At 36.2% G+C, this 19,511-nt stretch overlaps 1 protein-coding gene across 2 annotated transcripts in view; it reads right to left on the bottom strand.

Moving 5' to 3' along the window:
* The window catches only part of BIRC6 (baculoviral IAP repeat containing 6), a 176,040-nt gene that overhangs the window by 114,974 nt on the left and 41,555 nt on the right, over window positions 1-19,511 (bottom strand). The window contains exons 13-26 of one of the 2 annotated variants that reach the window (XM_066546647.1): window positions 16,814-16,974; window positions 13,899-14,030; window positions 12,442-12,573; window positions 12,008-12,186; window positions 11,406-11,536; window positions 10,418-10,579; window positions 10,177-10,308; window positions 9,806-9,903; window positions 8,468-8,615; window positions 3,775-3,908; window positions 2,536-2,682; window positions 1,780-1,967; window positions 831-1,145; window positions 356-455 (exon numbers count right to left, since the gene is read on the bottom strand). In XM_066546647.1, coding sequence (XP_066402744.1) covers window positions 356-455; window positions 831-1,145; window positions 1,780-1,967; window positions 2,536-2,682; window positions 3,775-3,908; window positions 8,468-8,615; window positions 9,806-9,903; window positions 10,177-10,308; window positions 10,418-10,579; window positions 11,406-11,536; window positions 12,008-12,186; window positions 12,442-12,573; window positions 13,899-14,030; window positions 16,814-16,974 — 2,159 coding nt within the window. The remainder of the gene's footprint in view (window positions 1-355; window positions 456-830; window positions 1,146-1,779; window positions 1,968-2,535; window positions 2,683-3,774; window positions 3,909-8,467; window positions 8,616-9,805; window positions 9,904-10,176; window positions 10,309-10,417; window positions 10,580-11,405; window positions 11,537-12,007; window positions 12,187-12,441; window positions 12,574-13,898; window positions 14,031-16,813; window positions 16,975-19,511) is intronic. The other variant, XM_066546648.1, reaches the window with a different exon arrangement.

Below are 19,511 nucleotides of genomic sequence, written 5' to 3'. Positions count from 1 at the left end.
CATTTGCATACTTGAGGCTACAAATACCTGCACAATCCCAGAAACTCCCACTACAGCTTGAACACTGAGAAGAAAATTTAGGCATAAACATAAATGAAGCTGTTTTGCTTTTTATGCATTATTTTTGAACAGGCTCTCTGTTGAGACCCAACATATTCCCCAAGACTCCAGCATTTTTCAACTATCATCAAGTGCTAGGTCTTAAACTCACAGGTATCACAGAATACAAACCAAGAAATATCTTTACTCTGGAAAGCTAAGAGAGACTGTAGCTAAGCAACTTATCTAAAGCCCCAGAAAATATTCCACTTCTTACTAGAACATGTGTCAAAACTATTAGGAATTGTGGTTTTACCTGAGTGCATTCGCTCTATGATGATTGACTGATGAGGTGGAGGTTGAAGAAAATGTGAAGCATGAGATATTGCAAGAGCAAGGCCAGATCCAAGTGGATTCTGAGGAATGGAAAAACATCAGTAAAATTGAGTGATTAACACCTATGCATTTATTGTGAGCTGTTAAAAATGCATAATTTTGACAACACTTCACTACACTTAGATTTGAGCATGAACCATCAAAATAGATGAACTACTAAGTTCAAAGGATTATTAACTCCTTACACAGTTAAGCTAGCTCCAATAGAGAAACCAGATGAGGTACTGTAACAATACTATCTTGCTTTCATAAGTTCTTTTCTCATGGTATAAATTTAGCAATATAGTTTTCAAATCTCACCCGAATACATATATATTTACTAGCACTCAATTACAAATTAAGACCCTGGTAATGCTTACAGTACCTTGTTTCTCTAAGAAAAAGAAAATAATTACCGTTCTAGACTTGCTGGTATTTTTGTTATGTGCTGCAAGGTTAACTGTTGGGGGGTCAATGACTGAACCAGGAAAAAGCTGAGCAAGCTCTGCATTAATAACAGCAGAAACTGCTTCATTAGGTGGAGTCAAAGGTGGAGTCATGAAGAGAGGAGTTGTTTTTGGTGTGGGTGGAATGACATCTGAAGGATGAATGAAGAACCCTGGAGCTGCTACTGCATTGGAAGGCACAGAGTTGTGAACAGGACCAACTGCTGATGCTGCTGCTGCCGCTGCTGCCGTTGTCTGATGCAGTTTTGCTTCCAGCTTAGCTTTCTGTGGAGAAGATGAAAGCAATGTATGTAGCAGATAATACTACTTGTGAACATGGGAGTAGTATTGAGCCACAAGTTCAACTTTGATTATACAACTGGATTTAATAAACCTAAGCTACCTTCAATACAGGTAAGCTGAAAAAAGCTTACCTATAAGTTGAAAAATTAAACTATTAAACTATTTAATTTGACTCACAAGCTGAGGAACATGAGTAATTATATGGAATAATCAAAAAAAAAGTAAAATCCCTACACTGAACAGCAAAGTAGAGTCAACACAGCCAAGCACTGGCCAGCTAACAATAGCTTTATGACTAGCACTTTCCTGTGTCAGCAACCGTGCTTTTCATTTCGGTATGCTTTTTCAATTTCAGACTGATATACCTCCTTATGAAGACTTAGGTTTTACTACAAACTCCCAACCCACACTTAAAATACACAAAAACTAAGTCTGAAAGACCAAAGCAGCATGGGAGACACCACCAGCACTTTGCTTAAGAAGAGCAAACCAAAATGCTGAGCAGTTCCTTCCTCAAATATACTATGGAGGGAAAAAAAGCCATCTAGCTCTGCAACTACTTTCTCAGCTTTCGATGTTTAGATACAGCACTAAAAAGAGCCAAATGGCCTCCAACCTGTTGCTGAAGCTTCAAAAGCTGCTGCTGTTTCTCTTGCAGCACCTGGAGCTGTTGCTCGGCTGAGGCCATTGCATGAGAGAGAGACTGCAAAGCTACCTGGGCTGCTGAACTCAGTGCTGTCGAGGCTTCCCCAACTGTTCCAGAAGAGAGGCCACCAACTGCTGGGGTAACCCCAAAGGTACTCACTGGCATGAAACAAACAAACAAAATAAAACACCTATGTAGAAATTATAAAACACACCTTTAAAACACACAATTCCTTATAAATTGTTCAGAGCGATGCAAAACCAAGAGAAATATCTTTTTAATCCAGTTCTTGCTACAAGAAGCATCATCTTGAGTTACAAAGTATATGGTTTATAGACTATGCACTTGGTCATACATGTAACACTTGGATTACAGAAAAGCCACCTATTGCTCTGGAATTCTTCCACTACAAAAGCTTGTAAGGTAAAGATGCAAGCTTGTACATTTTACTCTCCAATAGAAAGAAATGGATTCAAGTTAATATTCTTAAAATCCACTTTGTTTGCTAAGATCCAAGAAGTTTAACTCCACATATCTGTTCAGAGACCCAACATATGGCTTTCTTCACATAAAGAAATTATTTAAGAAGAAAACAATCACAAACAAAACATTTTAATATTTCAAAACTACAAGCAGTCAGTTTGTCAAACAGTGCCATTATGTTAAATTAAAAATGTACTACGGAACAAACTATGCTAAGTAGAAAAAATGAAAAATTGTATATACCAGTAAACGTACTTGCATCGTCCCTTTCTATTCTAGTTCCATCACTTGTTGAAACACAGGTAAAGTGCAGAGGTTCAACTTCCAGAAGTCCAGTAAGAGAAGTAAAACTACCTTCAGCAGCTGCACAGCTACTTATTTTCCCATTTCCTGAAAAAGAAACATGTATCTGCACAGTCAGCCAATGTTTTCTTTATAGTGCCACTTCAATTCATGAAGTGTCAAAAGGGACAACTAAATATGATGCACATATTTTATTAGTTCATGTTGTAGAAGAAACATCTTAACATTATAATATCCTCAATATAAATGGGGATTTGCTGTCAAATCTGAAGAGAGCATATTAATAAAGTCAAATTGTCAACTGTGAGAGAAGCATAGCATAACCTTCTAAATTCCAGAAAAAAATCATATATGGATGCTCTAGTCTTTCTACACTGAAAGCAAATTAGCTTGCAAGAAAATATTGATGTTACCTAAAAGGAAGAAGAAACTGTCAGACCAACTAAGATCATAGACAAATTTAGTGTAGAACCCAGACTATTAATAATAACTATCAATATCCAAATAAATTCACAAAGTTCTATGGAGGAAGGGACAGGAAGGAGAAAGACAATAGCATACAAGAGAAGGAAAGAAGTCACTAAGACTGATGAACACACTTGCTATGAAAAGAATTTCCTGACAGGTAAAAATTATTTAGTTCTTTAGGACATTTCAGGGTCTAAAGGTTCACTTATGAATTAACCTGAGAAGATAGACACAAATATACTTTTAAGATATTTTAACTCCACTAAAACAGAAAAAAATACCTCATTAAACCCTTATATTTAAGTAGAAGAATGCCATATGGCAGCTTTCCAACTTCAGAAAAATCCATTTAAGTTTCTCTGCTCATGTGAGTGTTGCTAGCCTAAATGAATAATAACATAGCTCAAGGAAGTTACTCAAAGGAGGTGACAGATGATTCCTAGATGACTGACCAGGGAATGAGAGCAGCCTTTCTGTCTAATCTCTACCCTGAGATATTCCACAGGATAGGAAAATAACAGATTCCAGAAAGAGGCTTTTTCTTCTTGTCCTAAGGCCACAGGAAATGTAAAAGATACCATGAGCTAGAGAATACCTTGGACTTCAGCTTAGTTGGAAAATATAAAATCACATCTTCAGGAAAAGAAAACACTATAATAGAGATTTACTAATTCTACCACAATCAATCACTGCTAAACTAAACATACATACCTGATAGAACATCAGACAAATCAATTTCATCTGACTGCACTCCAATACTGCTGTTGTATACATTTTTACAAGAAGAACCACATATTTCCAAATCAAACAGAACTGGATCAAAAGGTGAACTGTATAATCCATATCTGCAAATAAGACAAACAGCACCATTCACACAATAAGAACTCATATAAAATTATTTACAGTAAAAGATCAAGTATTTTACCATCCAGATTTATTATACTCCAAATTATCCTGTTCATTCATTTGACACATCTTAGAAATTATCACTTGCTTATAGTTTATTAAAATTATTTATTTGATGGCATTTTCAAACAGCTTATAACGCTAAGTAAGTAACTCTTCATTACTAAAGAGTTTCGAAGATGTAATATTATCCTGAAAACATGATACAAAATCACACTAGACATGAAAATAGAACTACAAGCCTCAGACAATGAGCAAGACACACACCTGCACATAGTAAATGAGACATTAGTCTGAAGTCAATAAAAACACAGTACTGTTTCAAAACAGGAGAAGAAATTCCACCTCAGCTTGTTCTTCCAGCTGAAGTAAGAATTAAAAAAGGAAATGCTGCTAGGCATACCAATCAACACTTGTGATAAATACCTCAACAGAAGAAAACTCATAGCATTTACTCTGGCAGTACTGGAGGGCAAAAAATAGCACCATCACTCGAAGTGGTCCCAAATCAATTATGGTTTTATAAGCCAAGAAAAAGGAAACTTTAAAGTAGTATCAAAATCAATGGGGTTGTTTGTTTGTGGTTTTGGTTTTGTTTAAAAGTGGGTTTTTTTGTTTTGGCTTTTTTTTTAGTCTTTGCAAATACCTATTACCAGCAAGTGAAAAGCAGAAAAAAAAATGGAAATCAGGCTAAATTACTAAGCCAGAGTAGAAAGAAATGCACCTGTGTAGATACAAAAGTGAGAAACATAACACTCTGCACTTTGGCAAGAGACAGAAGAAATCTGAAATATTTCCACAAACACACTAGCAAAGGCACTAAGTTCTTCCACCCCCTTTTCCCTCTGCCTCCAAGCAGTTCCTCTTTCCTTTACCAGCTGAAGTAAAAGCCCCCAACATGCTGAGAAGGCTGGAATGTTTAAATGTCTTTTTTGATCAAGTAATCACAGAAATGTAAATGTCTACATGAATACAACACCAGCAACAAGGTAAAAACAGATTCTAGACTTATCTGATTGTCAAAATGCTTCCCCGTTAGCTGGGGTCAGTGCTTTTGGCCACACAATGCTATGACTGCAATTATCAGAAATGATGAATGATCTTACAAAAGGGCAGATCATCTGAAAATTACAGATCAAGCCCATTTAACATTATATTTCCCAACCAAGTTACTTAGAAAGTAGCAAATTTAAAATAACTTTATACTCAGAACAACACAAGATACACTTGGTTGCTCTTTACAAGCATGCATTAGACAGGACCAGTGCATCCTACACATCTGACAAGACAGATGTGTTTGCTGCCTGACCTTTTTTTGCACACCAGCCAAGACAACATTGCTCCTGTAAAGTGGCTGCTAAAACATACAAAAATGCTCAGACAAAATTCAGTGTGGTACCTTCACAGCCTGCTTTAGACATCAGAATTTAAATGTTCAATAAATCAGGTCAGCTCAACACTAGCACTGATTACTTACATATTTTAAACAGTTTGATTATTAAATAAGCAGGTGATAAAATGTCAAAATTCTGCAAGAGTATTGTAGAGTAGAATCAGAATTTGAACAAACTGCAGAGGGTTTAATTTATGCTGTCCAGCCCAGATTTATTTCAACAAGCATAGTGCCTTTTACCTGTTCTTCAGCAGGAAGGATCAGGTTCACAGTTTTGAGCTGCATTAGCAATCCTTTTCACAAAAGGATATAGAAGGCACACCAACAAAAAAACAAGGACTAAATGAAGAATGTAAAAACACAATCACCTTATTCATCCATGCAGTAATGAACATGAACTCTGTGACATACCTCTTCTATTTCATTCATCAGAGCCCTCAACCAGAATAATGTGTAAAATTTTGTGTATCACAATACAAAGAAGACAAGGACCAAAGAAGCCAAAGGAAATTATTTAAGAATGACTACAGATCTGGAGAATACAGTGAAGATACAAATACACTCCAGACATCCCAAATTTGTTTAGAATGAAAGAATCTGCTCTCCAGGGCCATTGTGGGGAGGACATAAGCACTTGTTGTCATCTTATTGCAGGGGTTCCATACTGTTGTGTCCTTACCACAAAAGTTCCATACCTTCCTTGGTGTTTCTCGTGGGCAGCTCTCAGAGCACTCACTCTTTCTTCTTCACAAAGCAGCCAACTGACTCCAGTTCCTGTCTCAACCAGCCACCCCACTCTTTAATAGCACTTTTCTTCTCACTGGTTACAACTGTGGCCTGTTAAAGTCAGCCCTGCTCCTAATCTTTGATAATTGGCCCAAATACAACTCCTTAGGGGTAAGATTACTTTCTACACTATCTTTATTTTCTTATATTCTATCCCCCTACAAGCACTAAATGGAGCAGCAGGAGAGTTTTCAGATTAGACGAGAGCCAGAGACAGTTCAAGTGCAAATGATGACAATAATTAAACCATGTAACACCTTACAATATTTAGAACAATTTAATTCCGTGACTACATGAATCTCGTACTTTCAAGAATAGGCTGGAGAAATTGTTTTAGATTTGCCAGAGACAAAACCAACCTAGTTTTTTGTAAGAAAGTAAAAAATCCTATCTAAAATCCCTTTATTGTTTTATGAACTGCAAATCATATAACACATCCTACAGGCCTTATCCTTTCAAGTTTTACTTGATTTTTCAAGTTCTACTTGATTTATTGCAGCACATGATGGTAAAATGAATATTATTCTCCCATGAATGTGCAGATCCATTAATTAGACATCTGCTTTTAGCAGATTACCAGATGTTAGCCTATTGCACCTGGGACCAAGGGGAAAAACACAATACGATAAATTCTGCATCACAAAAGTACACAAAAAAGATATAACACAATTTGAGGAAAGGGAAAAAGGGGAAAGCTATGGCTGCCTACTAATTTCTCTTTAAAAAAACCAGAGAAACCCAAAAATGACAGTATTCCCTTGATCCATGGACATATGAAACAAAGACCCACAAATTTTGCCTGAATTAGTAAACAAAATCAAGAAATAGTCAGTCCTTGCTAGAGAGATGTTGTAATCAAATAAGGCATTTGCTGCTACTCTTAAAACTACCCATAGGGTAGTTTTAAGAGTAGGGTTATAACCATAGAGTTATAACCATATATATATATATATATATATAACCATAGGGTTATAGAGTTCAAAGAGAAAGCAAATTAAGTTTCAAGAAGAAACTCAGTAAAACATCATCTAGAAACATTCAGAAAATCTGAGCTTGAAGGACACCAAGAACAGGCTCACTTCAGAAATCTTCCCTTGCCATGCAGACAGCACGTGCTCACCAGAAGGTGATCTGAAATGTCATGTGCCAAATTCAAAAGTGGGCAACTGGAAAGGAGGAAAACCTTCTATTTAAGATACGCTTACTACTTGGAAGCAATTTATATGCAGGAACAACTTGATTCCTACAGAAAGGTGCCATTCTCATGTCAAGTGTAATTTTCACTTTTTTCTCCTTCATTTGATTCAACTCACTTATTTTTCCAAAATTCTAAATTTTTCCAGACACCATTTATATTGCTGGGCTAAGTCTTCTAATCAACTGTAAGGACTACAGATGGGGAAATAAATTAACGACTAAGTAGAGGAATGCAGTAGACAGCCCGATAAGGATCCAAGTGTAACACCCGAGACTAAGTTTTTATGAAGTATTTTGGAATTATAGTTCTTTAAAAACAAAAGCAAAAATTAAAAGATATTGTTCCTCCTCTACACCTTCCCTTACTACATTTTCTATTACATTTTCAATTTTACCTGAAAATTCTGAACTAACCTCCACCAAACCTTTTCTACCTTGATCTTGTTTGACTTGGAGGAAAACTCTTACACCCAACCCACAACTGAAAGAGATGTCAAACAGCAGCATTTTTCCTTCACCAAAATGCAGCTTTGGGAACTGCTACACAACTGAACCATCAGAAATTTCCTTTTTGTATCATGTAAATCCAAAGTTAAATGGCCAATCAGTTCAGTATGGAAACAACATCACAGTCCTAAATTACATTGATACGTAATTTAAAAGAAGAACCTGCATTCCCAGTAAATTACTCCAGGTCTCTACACCTAGAATGTGGCCTTTGGGAGAAATACGTTAAATGTACTGTCAATCTACTGAAAGACTATAGCTTTGAGAAGCACTGTGCCTCACTGAGTATATTCAATATACTTAATTCCTTCCAAGAGTCAAAATTTGACATGCTGTGTTAGTCCTTACAATAAAAATCATAATTACTAACTTAAGGATTGCACAGACTTCAAACACCACATACGTATTTGCTAATTTGAAATGTGACACAGCAATTAAATTCAACTTAATTTCGCACAAGTTAAAACTGTTTTCCTGAACTTTAGCAAATTAATTCTTGTTCAGACAAACACAGCAAAGTGTAACACACAACCTTTTTCAGAACCGCAAGGGATGGCATTAGATGGTTCTTAGGCTTGTTTTTATTAAGTTTACAACAACCACATTTGTTAGTACCTTGTTTGAAGTAACGCCTCCATTGGTGTTAGGCGATCCTGCAGCTGCCGGGACACCGCAGTCAGCAATGATGCACAAGCTGTGCTGCATCCTGCCAAATCTTCATCTTTCACATAGTTCAGCAATACAAAATACCAATACACAGATCCTGCATTTAAAAAAAATATTTCACATGAAATATGATATAAATTTTTCACTGAGAAAGCATACTTTGAAGGATAATCAACAGAAGTGATAATGATCTAATGGTCTGAATACAGACTAGGAGATATTCTACCTCTTCCCCTTTCTTGAGAGGCTTCAATTAAGAATCATTCTGCAATCATAACTTTCTACAAGTACTTCCAATTCTCTTATCAACTAACACATAATTGAAGGAAAAAATGGTTCCCAAGAGACAGCTTTGCACACTTCCTTCACTCCTCCTGCTGACAACAATCAAGATACTCTTGATATATTAAGGTGCTCGGCTAGGGGTTCCAATCTCATCAGAGCCAAGCCATACTCCAAAGCCAACTCTTTTCCTCCTTTCATCCTCTCATTCTGGTTGCTGTCTCCTTAACCTGTATTTGCTGGCGGCACTGCTTCCATACAAATAATTTATGGGAGCACAGCACTGTGGTTCTGTACAGAAACACAAATCTCAGCTTCCTCCTTCTCCTTCCATCCCTGTGCATTCCATACCCCCTGTAGCACTGTGTTATGTGTTTTGACCTGGGTGGTAGTCCCAGTCTGGAGTCCAAACTAATTTTTCTGTAAGACTCACTGGTGATACCAAGCTAGAAACAATTCAACAATATCCTAGTGTGAAAAGGCAGGCCTTGCCACCCAAAATACAAGGGTGAAGTCATCTTCCCATTCCATCTGGCACTCCAGATGCTTCAACAAGGTGCTAAGAGACCATTACACTGCAATATAGGTAAGGAAGAAATTTAATTTAGTTAAAATTTCCTTGTAGTGCAGAACGAAAAGTGGATTGCTAGTTGGACATCATCTGGATAGCCAATTTCCTGGCTATCTCCTAATTTTAAAAAATAACAGACCACCCTGACTGTCACTTATGGCAACAGAATCTGTTGTTGCTAAACACCTTTGAGAATTTTTAGAAAACTTACTTAAGTTCTTAAAAAATGTCAGCCTTCACGTTCTGGCTTAAACAAGGTTATTTGCTTAAAATTTCACCAACTGCAAATGCCTACTTCATGACCAGACCACTCCAAGAAGCATTTAGCACTAACTGAACAATTACCTCATTCTAATTTCACAAGGGAGTCCAACACAACTTGACAAACAACAAATGCACGGTGTACGCTTACGACAAGAACACTGCATACGTACCGCCTGTGGCAGCAGCAGGCAGAAGAGGCATATTGTCGAGTAAAGCTTTCAGAAGAACTGATCCAAACCCTTGCTGACTTGGGTCACACCTGCCATTGCTACAAAAAAACCACAACATTTTAACATTTAAGGAAGTAAGAATGAGGGATGAAATCTCCTCCAGGAGATGAAGCTGAAAGACTGGTGTTCTTTGCACTCACACCCTAAACACATATTTCTTGAAAAGAGCATCTACCAGGTCTTGCTGCTTTATGAATTCAACGTCAAACAGCAACAAACAAAACGCTCAGTTCAGAATGCATGCAAATCCCCGAAATACATGTAAAACAGAAATAAACAAAAACAAATAGATGCAAATAATTAGCACTGACCTGATGCATAGTGCAAGAAATCGTGCACATTTGTGAGCTATGCTCCGCCCAGCTTCAAAGAAGCAAACACGTATAATATCAGAGACACATTTACGTGTTTTAGAAAGCAAACTGTCATTTCCTTCCTTTGAGCTGTGAAAACAAGTTACATACTTTAGAAAATAACATAAACCTATTTTTTTTTAAACCAAACTGATACTGAGAAACAGCCATGATAATTTGAACAGAATTCCTCCCTTACCTGCCAGGGCCATTTGAATACACTCCAGCCAACCAACAAAGTGTGTCTAGTACAAGACTCTGAGCATGTTCTGTAGTCAGACCATCCTCTGTCTTCTTGCAAAGAGTGGTGAGCAGCTTCTCGTGGAACTCTGAAAACTGTAACATGGCACACCGCTGAACTCTGGGGAGGAGGGGAAGGAAAGAAAACCACAATTAACCAATATGGCCACTCTCCAGCTTTGTATCCTGTCTTAGGAGTAGCAAAAAAAAAGAGTCCTAGATGAAAGTAAAAGCAGTACACAAGCATATGCACTACGTTCTGTGCACACATTCCCAATCATCCTACTTTCTGCTCACAGAACTTCCTGCATTACAACAGATCCAGCAAACCTCTATGAAGTTTCCCCCCCAGTAACTTGCCTGGCAACTTCTAAACCTAAACAAACTTTCACCATCTACAAAACTCTTATCAACTGTTCGCACATACCTCTTTGCAGCCTCGTCAACCTCTTTAAGCCCATTACAGTGAATGCCACCACTGCAGGGTGACAGCTGGTAATACACTTTCAATATTGTATTACCTGTATCTAGGTCTGCAGTACCAAACCAAAGACTTCAACCACTTCTTTGTTAGCTAAATTTGATTCTAAACTTTTTGACAAATAATATACTTTCTGCTGTACAAAACAAGGCAATGTGGAAATAGAAAGAGAAGATGCTTCCCTTGAAAAAAATTAGTTTTACCAAGAAAACTTATTTACATTTGCCTTTTGAAGTCAGGCAAAAAAAACTCACTCAACATAAAATTTCATGCATAGTGTTATTCTACCACAGCTTTCACAGCCTAGTGCCCTCTTACTTGAAATTTACAGGATTTTCCATACAAAAATAAGCTTATGAAATAACTTTAAACAGCATCTTGACCTGAGCTATTTCAAGAACTAAGCTCTTGATGAGAAGCATAACTAAAGCTAATATGTTTTCAGAATTAAAAAATACCTACTAACCTTTCCTTTGAAATTGAAGTTTTTTTAAATCTTCGAATTGTTACAGAGACTTCTTGAAGTAAGTCACAGCCTCGCAGATTATCTGATTTTCTTGAAGAAGTAGTGGCTTCAATTTTGCTAGATGGCTTTTCCTTATATTTTTGGGAAAAATAACATTCATAAATCACATTGGTTCTGATTTATTTTTATACCTTGTTCAGTGAAATGCAAGCAGTTTGCTAAAATCTCTTAGTTTGACCATTATTCCAAAATAAACTATTTTTATTCACTAATTGCTTTAATATAGAACAATACACATGCACACACACACATCTTCACAGAAGAATAAGACCTATCAACAACTGAAAATACTCAAGGGAACAGAAGTTTCAAAAACAAGTGTTCAGAATGTGAAAGTGGCAGAACAGACCTTTGCAATCTGCACAAAAGAAACAACTTAGAAATGTTGAACTCTAATTCTTGAAGGTGTCAACACAGTGTCACCTCTTTAGAAAGCAGATTTTAATGGATCTTAATTCTGCTAACAGCTGCTTCATTTTCAGATGACATGAATCATACCAAGTCTACAACTACCCAACTTATCTTCCTTGGATATTCATTACCTTGCCTGCTGCAACTTTTGCCAACAATGAAGCAAGTGAATGGCCCTTGTTTGTCTGAGGTTTTAGAGGAGGTATTCTAACCACTGGTCTAATGCCACCATTGCAGATTTCTTCTGTTCCTCTGTCATTCACTGCTTTGACATGAATTAAAAATGAACGGTACTTGCCACCAGCCATGCCTAAAAGTAGAGAAAAAAAAAGGAGGGAGGGAGAATTTGCACAGTTTAAACAGATTGCAAGTTGTAAACAGAACAGATAAACCATGTTAATTACAGTAGTTTACCATCCATTTGAAACAGCAACTCACTATGGTGTTATACAGTTCAGAATTTGTCAATGTATAAATAAATAACAAACCTATGTCTGACTACAGAAGTATGAGATGCACTTCAGTCACACAGGCTTCATGCAAATAGCATAATAAACTGCTTTACCTTTAACAAGCTTTGGACTTGTTAGTGTCAACATTCCAGCATGTCCTGATAGATCAAGTCCAGTAGCCAGCCATACTGGACCACAAAGTATATCTTCTTTGTGTTCCTCCAGAAATGGACACAATCTAAGACCTTAGAAAAACATAAGTAACATGGATCTGAATTACTGGACCACAAAGTATATCTTCTTTGTGTTCCTCCAGAAATGGACACAATCTAAGACCTTAGAAAAACATAAGTAACATGGATCTGAATTAGCCATAATTAAGTCATAAAATCTGATCATTTGTATGGATTAAAAATGCACCATGTCAAACTCTGATCACTAAATTCATATAACTTTACACAAAAAAAGACTTGAAGTTCACTTTTAGACATTTTCCAGTGAAATCAATTAAGGTAAATGACAATTTAAAACCATTTTCAGTTGCATTATATGGATTAATATCTACCTTGACTGGCTTATAAAAGCCACAAAAATATACAACTGATGAAATAAAGAACCAATATATACAGAGCCACAATCCTTACTGGGTCATTACTGAAGCAGGACAACACTGTTTAAAAACAAAACAAATAATAAATTTAAAACAAGGATGGCTTTGTTTCTTCTAGAGGATATACAAATTACTGAAATCATCTTCACTCATCTGCTGCTCCTTTCTCAGCATCAAACACATCCTTTCAGCACTTTTATCACCCCTTGATCCTTCCTTTCATCCTTTCTAACCCCTCCTCCCTTGGAGTCATAGGATCATAGAATGGTTTGGGTTGGAAAGGACCTTGACAGTCATGTTCTAGACAAGGCTGATTCCATGAGAGAAAAGCAGGTGTAAAGTAAGACTGTTGAAAGGACCAAGAAAAAGAACCATCGCTCTAGAACTGAGTCACTCCAACTGTTAAATTTTAGTCTGCAGCTCTCCTCACCCAGACCCACTCAATGCTTTCACACAGTCTAAGATATTTTGTGGAAGAGTGCTAGTTAACAACAAAGTTATAGAAACAGGCACAGTGTGATGTGGCCTAGTTATGAATTCTTTATGTTCTGTTCCTTATCAGTTTATTGCAGCAATGTCTACAAAAGCCAGGTATGCAAAGAAAAATTATACTAAAATTAGCCAAAGAAACAAAGTAAAATACTGCTGAAACAGGCTAGCAATTTAAATTAGAAAGGTGCCACGTCAATCTACTTGATTTCTAAACTCAAATAAACATTAATCTGCTTGTAAGCACCAAACCTCTCCAGTAGTTTAGGACATTTCTGGTGCGTTTTTGTTAAATTTTCAACCAATATGGCAAACAGATAAGAGAGAAAAAAAACCTCTGAAGACAGCTGAGAAATTAGTCTATTTTAATGTCTGAGAAATTTTTGCAGAGGAATTCAAATCTATCATTTTAAACAAGAAAAAAGCAAGGTCCTATTTTAAGTGAACTATAACAAGATCAATAAAACTTACATTGTGGTTCCTCTACATCCATATACTGCATTTCTTCACTGAATTCTGCCAGTCCTGGTTTTCCATTTCTCTCCACTTCTATATTATGAGCTGGAGATAAAGGAAATGCAATCTGTCTATCTACTGCTGCTTCTGGAAATAAAAATATTAGCATGATTTCAAACACTGCTCAAGGCTCAGGAAAAACAGAAGTGGTAGTTTTCATAGCAAAATTATCAACTTTCTGCCCACAGCAATATTTTTAATACAAATCCACAAGTACACAAACACATGTTTTTCATATGGATTGAAGTTGCAGAAAATAGTTAAAAAACCAGTATTTCTGAATGACCTGTAAAGAACCTGTTTTGTTTTAACACTGCCCAAATTCTTTTCCCTAATAATCAACTGCAGATTACTCCTAAGCAATTAGATTCCAGTACTGAAGGTTTGATAATTTAAACATAAAATAACTGGATTGCTCCTGCTGAACATCAAACATTATTTTGGTAATACTTAAACACAGCCCTTTTTCCAATTAAATGGATCACATGAATTATAAATGAAGAGGACATGCAAGCAAATTAACAAGAAGCATATACAGTGAATTAACTGCCAGACCAAAACCATTAATTCCCAACCACAAGAATTATGCCTCTGGCCTTCCCATTATTACACACTACATATTTAACTATTTCCAGGGCTCCTGTCATACAAAAAAATGACTGAATAAATTCTGCCCTGCACATCTTCCCTATGTCTCATTATCTTAAAATTTTAGTTCCTTTCTCTCCCCATCTGGAAGGACAGAAGTTGGAGGGGAAGTTAATCGAATTTCAGTCTGAGGTTTTTATACATTTGTAAGAGCCAAACATTGTATTACTTCTCCCTTGGTTAAGATCTATCACAGATATAAATTACCTAACTTTGTCTTCCCTTATAATGAAATCATTAGTGCCCTATTATTTTATTCAATAGTGCAAAGAAAAAAGGCAAATGTCACTAAAGTCCTTTTCCAAAACTCAAGAAACTGAAAATGGGAAGGAAACAACTGCAATGCAGTTACACTTGGAGAAGATGTTGGTTAGCTGTGGATCTCCAATCCTACGAATTAAAAAGAAAAAAGACTTTGCCAAGGCTGCCTTGCAGGTGCTCTCACTCTCCCCAGACCTTTCCAGACTTCCTGACCCCCTATTGATGCCTTTTCCTCCTTGTAACATAAAAAAGCAAATTCCAGTATATTACATGCAAGGAAGTGAAATGTCATTTTCTGGAAGAGCTCTGTCATGTCTTCTGATCAGTATGCTCTGCTGAAAAGCATTCACAGAGAGCTCTGGCAATTTATTTCACAGCTAAATCAAATGTCTCCAAGGAATTACTAACTCATGGAACTGTTTGTTCAGAAGTGTTTAAAATTGAAGCATTAAGGAAAAGAGTTTAGCTTTTCTTCTATTGTTTTGTTCCATAGGTGAAGATTTTCAGATTAATTCTGACATCCAGATCTACAAATGGACTGAAATCATGCTGAAAACAGAGGTTCCATTCAGGAGAGAAACATGGACAATCTGTTCTATTTTTTTCTTTGACAGAACAAATTTTTACTCCATGTTAAAATTCAGGTTTTACAGCAAGAATTAACAAAAATGAAGAAACTGAAAGAACATCTGTTGACTGCTGTCCTGCAGTCACAGCTAGCACTTCTGTTAAATCTAAAGCATCTCACACCCTAAAAGAATAGGAGTTTCTCAAACAATATTACTAAGCTAGAATATTTTGTTCTTGGGTTACAAGCAGTTTACAGTATTTAAGAGAGCATCTCCAGTACACATTTTTTATTATTAAACACTGCAGGATGCTACACAGTGAGCTTTTATGAAAGCCTGTTAATGATCTTTGAAATGCCTATACTCCTTTTTGAAATTTACTGTTACTCTTGTGTTGAAGTGGGATGGTCTTAGGCAATTGAAAAAAATAGGAAAAGGAGGGAAAAAGGCCTTTTATGATCATGCTTGCTGTTCTTCTCAACACAATTTATATCCAGCAAGCAATTTAATAATATCTGACAGCAAGACTTCTCTGAAGTAGCCAGTTCCCAAAAGCTTTTGAAAAAGAGGGGGCCAGAAAAAGATAAACAATTAATGCCTCAATAAAAGGAGGTGCAGTATGTAATACCTTCCACGTCCAGCAGACACGGCAGCAGGACATGAAAGAAATGCTCTCACCACAGGGAAATCCCAGTGGAGGCACTTCCACATCAAAGAATTGACTTTTCAATTTATGCTACCCCCTCACAGGTTCCCTGAGAGCTAGTAAGATGCACAGTCCAGCCAGGAGTCTTCCCAAGGGAAGAGCATTCCTAACTTTGGTCTCCTCTGTCAAAGCTGCACGAATAAAATGTGAAATCCTACTGCAGCTTTCACACAGCTTAGTCAATGAGCCAAATGATGAGAGAATTCCCAAGGAACCCATGGGATTTTTTACTTCCATCAAGAAAAGCCTTGCTATTTTCTCACTGGCAAATAATCTCCTTCTGTGACTTGGAATAATTTAGTATTTTTTTTTTTACTACATCGAGACCTTAAAAGAGCACCATTTGCTTAATCAGTCAATCTCTAGGATGATTTACAATTGACAACTTATTTTTAATGACTGTAGGATTAATGCAGTACAGAATTATAACTGAGTTCAGTCTTTTTGAGCTATGTACTTTTATTTGCATAAATGACAAGATTTTGAAGCTGTTTACCAAGTTTGTCTCCCCTATTTACATTCAAGCATGAAAACTGAAAAGACTCCATGATACCAGGAAACAGAATAAATCAGTAAAAGTGAAATACTTACACAATTACAAGCAATTTTTTCTGATATCCATCACAGAGAATACTGAGTTTGAGAAAAGAAATAATGTTCTGAAAGATATCCTAGTTTTTTCTTACCATTGACTTTCCCTAAGCCTGGAGCTTTATTTTTCAGTAAAGTCACTTGAATCTGGGGAATGTTTGTGATGTTTGAATTCAAAACAAATTTGAAGTCCACATGTCCAACCATACAGGCTTTTGGTAGAACTAGTTCAAAGACATGCTCATCCCAGCTGTTGCTGTCAGGAAAAAAGAAGACAATGATCCAGTGTACAGAGAAAATTCCCATCACAGAGTCTATTCTGCATCTATGCACACTCTCTTAATAAGAAAAGAAACTTATTTTGCGTTAGTTAACGTCCATATGAATTTCTGAGGAAGCCTTTCAAACTTTAAAGCTTTCAAGATAACCACATTAATTTTGTGAAGATGATGTTAAAATGACAATTGATATGATGGGGAGAAGCAATGTTCACATGAAAGCAGAAGTGGAAAGATTCCCCATTACGTTTATCTCAGTACAGTTTCCATATTATTGTAAATAACAGTTATTTGCTTCCATGAAAAAGAAGTACAAGAATAAAAAACCAAAAACAGCACTAAAATAAGATCTATCAATTAGTGAAGTGTATGAAAGCATGATCAGAGGTAACTACTTTGTAATCTCTTTCAAGTTGCCCTTATCCATTGCTTATTGCTTAATGTCACTTTCCAGTGGTAAAAAATCAACATACAGGAGACTCAAAACACTATTTTCCAAGTATTTTTAAAGCACATTTGATAATTCATACAGGATGAAAAGTGCTTCTTACCAGGTGCACACTCAGAAGCCTGTGCTGTGCAAAAGGGTGCAACTTTCTTTTATAAAGTCACATTTTTGTTTTGAAGACAAGTTTGGTTTACACTGAAAGTGTAAACTTGAGACAAGTACCCCTTGATGATCCATTCCATAGTTTGATACACTTTTGAGGTTTGCAAAAAATAGTTCAAACCGAAGAGCAATGAAAGTAAAACTAATTATGTGTCAATTGTCCTGTTTGTGTACATGTTAAAAACTAACTGAACTTCTTGATCTCCTTAATTTAACAGTAAATAATTTTTTAAAATGTAACTTTAACATACTTATTTGGCTGTATAACTGAGTACACTAAGAAACTGAGTACACTGCTATAAATATTTTTGAGACATCTTTCTAACATCTAATTCCCAAATAGCTATTTTAACTTCAGTAGCATGCTACACATAAAGTATTGTGCAGAAAACCATTTAAAATAGATTAAGGAACGGTGCAAATGCATTTCTTTATGGTAATATCCCTGATGGCCAGATCTCCTTCAGGCATATGTTAGACAACTTAAAAGAGATTTCAGGTATGAGTAATGAAATGGCATGCCAGCTTTCCAGAGCTAGCAGCATAGAAAAGCAGACCTTTTGGGAGGAAAGATGGATAGAAGCAAGAGAATTTGTGGTTATAATTCAAGAAGGAACAGTGAAGAATTTTCAGCTAACTGTACAAAGAACACAGGTAAATAAATATAATGAAAATTTATCCCACTGCTCTGGGGGGAAAAACCCCTAAAGCCTCAGTTAGCAACTGTAACACTAAATATTTAGAATCACTCATGCCTTTCCTCTAGCCTGGAGAACACATAATCCAATCCTGCCAAACAGAGAGAGATTTGGGGGTGGTTTTTCATGTAATACAAAGCATGGACTACGTAAGATACTCAAAGGAGCCAGACTTCTGAAACACAAAGTAATATTCTGCTCATCCAGTTTTAGTTAAGGATCTGGTACAAGCCCAGAAATGAATAATAAACCACTTTGTCTGCAGCAGTCTTTTGTAATCTATGTGTTGCATACAATGCACACAGCCATAGTGAATTACAACTGTTATTTGTCTACCCCAGAAATATATTTTTGACAGAATTGAGCAGCAGATGCTCAATAGGCACATATGGAATAAATAATCTCCCTGAAGGTCTCACATTAATCCAGCAGTTAAGAGGTCTTCTTACACCTCTGACAATAAATGTCACAATCTAATTCTGTAATTAGTTAAAAAACTCCCCTTTAAAGTTTTCTTTTAATATCTCATAGGTTGCTTTAAGTACATCCTTTATTGATGTGCAAAGTTTCAAAGTAGCAAACAAATTAATTTACTTCCTTGTTATTTTCTCATATATTAGCATATCTATCCTAAACAGATAACCCAATGCAAAGTCTTTTAGCAACTCGTCTATGTTTGAAACCCTTCTAAATCTATACCATCTTTCTAAAGAAAAACATACAATCCATACTGTGTTCTAAGCACCAATATACTGTTATTCTCAACTACAAGATATTTTCCAACACATTTTTCCTTCCTTTTCTAGAACTTCTCACTGTCTGACCTTCCACCACAACTGCACATCACTATCTAGCTCTTCCTTCTTTCATATATTTTCAAATAAGTCTCTGTAAGATGAATACATCCTACATAAATTTGAGATAAAGCCAGGCAACTCAGATGTCACTGTTTTATCCTTTCATATTAGGAATTCATGTACATCTATTTTAAAAGAATTAACCTCATTTAACATCTCACTTACATTACACCTGAGGGGACAACACTGATACTCAGATAATTCGCAAGGTAAATCAGACTCTGCTTTTCTTTTTCCTTTGTGCACAGTCTTTTTAAAATAACAAATTAGGATCGTAATATAATGCCATTTTCTAAAATAGAGTTATAGGATTATCTCTTTCTATCTATTTGAGAAACAAAAGAATTACC

This window comes from Molothrus aeneus, chromosome 3 (genome assembly GCF_037042795.1).
Source record: "Molothrus aeneus isolate 106 chromosome 3, BPBGC_Maene_1.0, whole genome shotgun sequence".
Taxonomy (NCBI): Eukaryota; Metazoa; Chordata; class Aves; order Passeriformes; family Icteridae; genus Molothrus; species Molothrus aeneus.
This window is presented reverse-complemented; position numbering and strand designations above follow the sequence as displayed.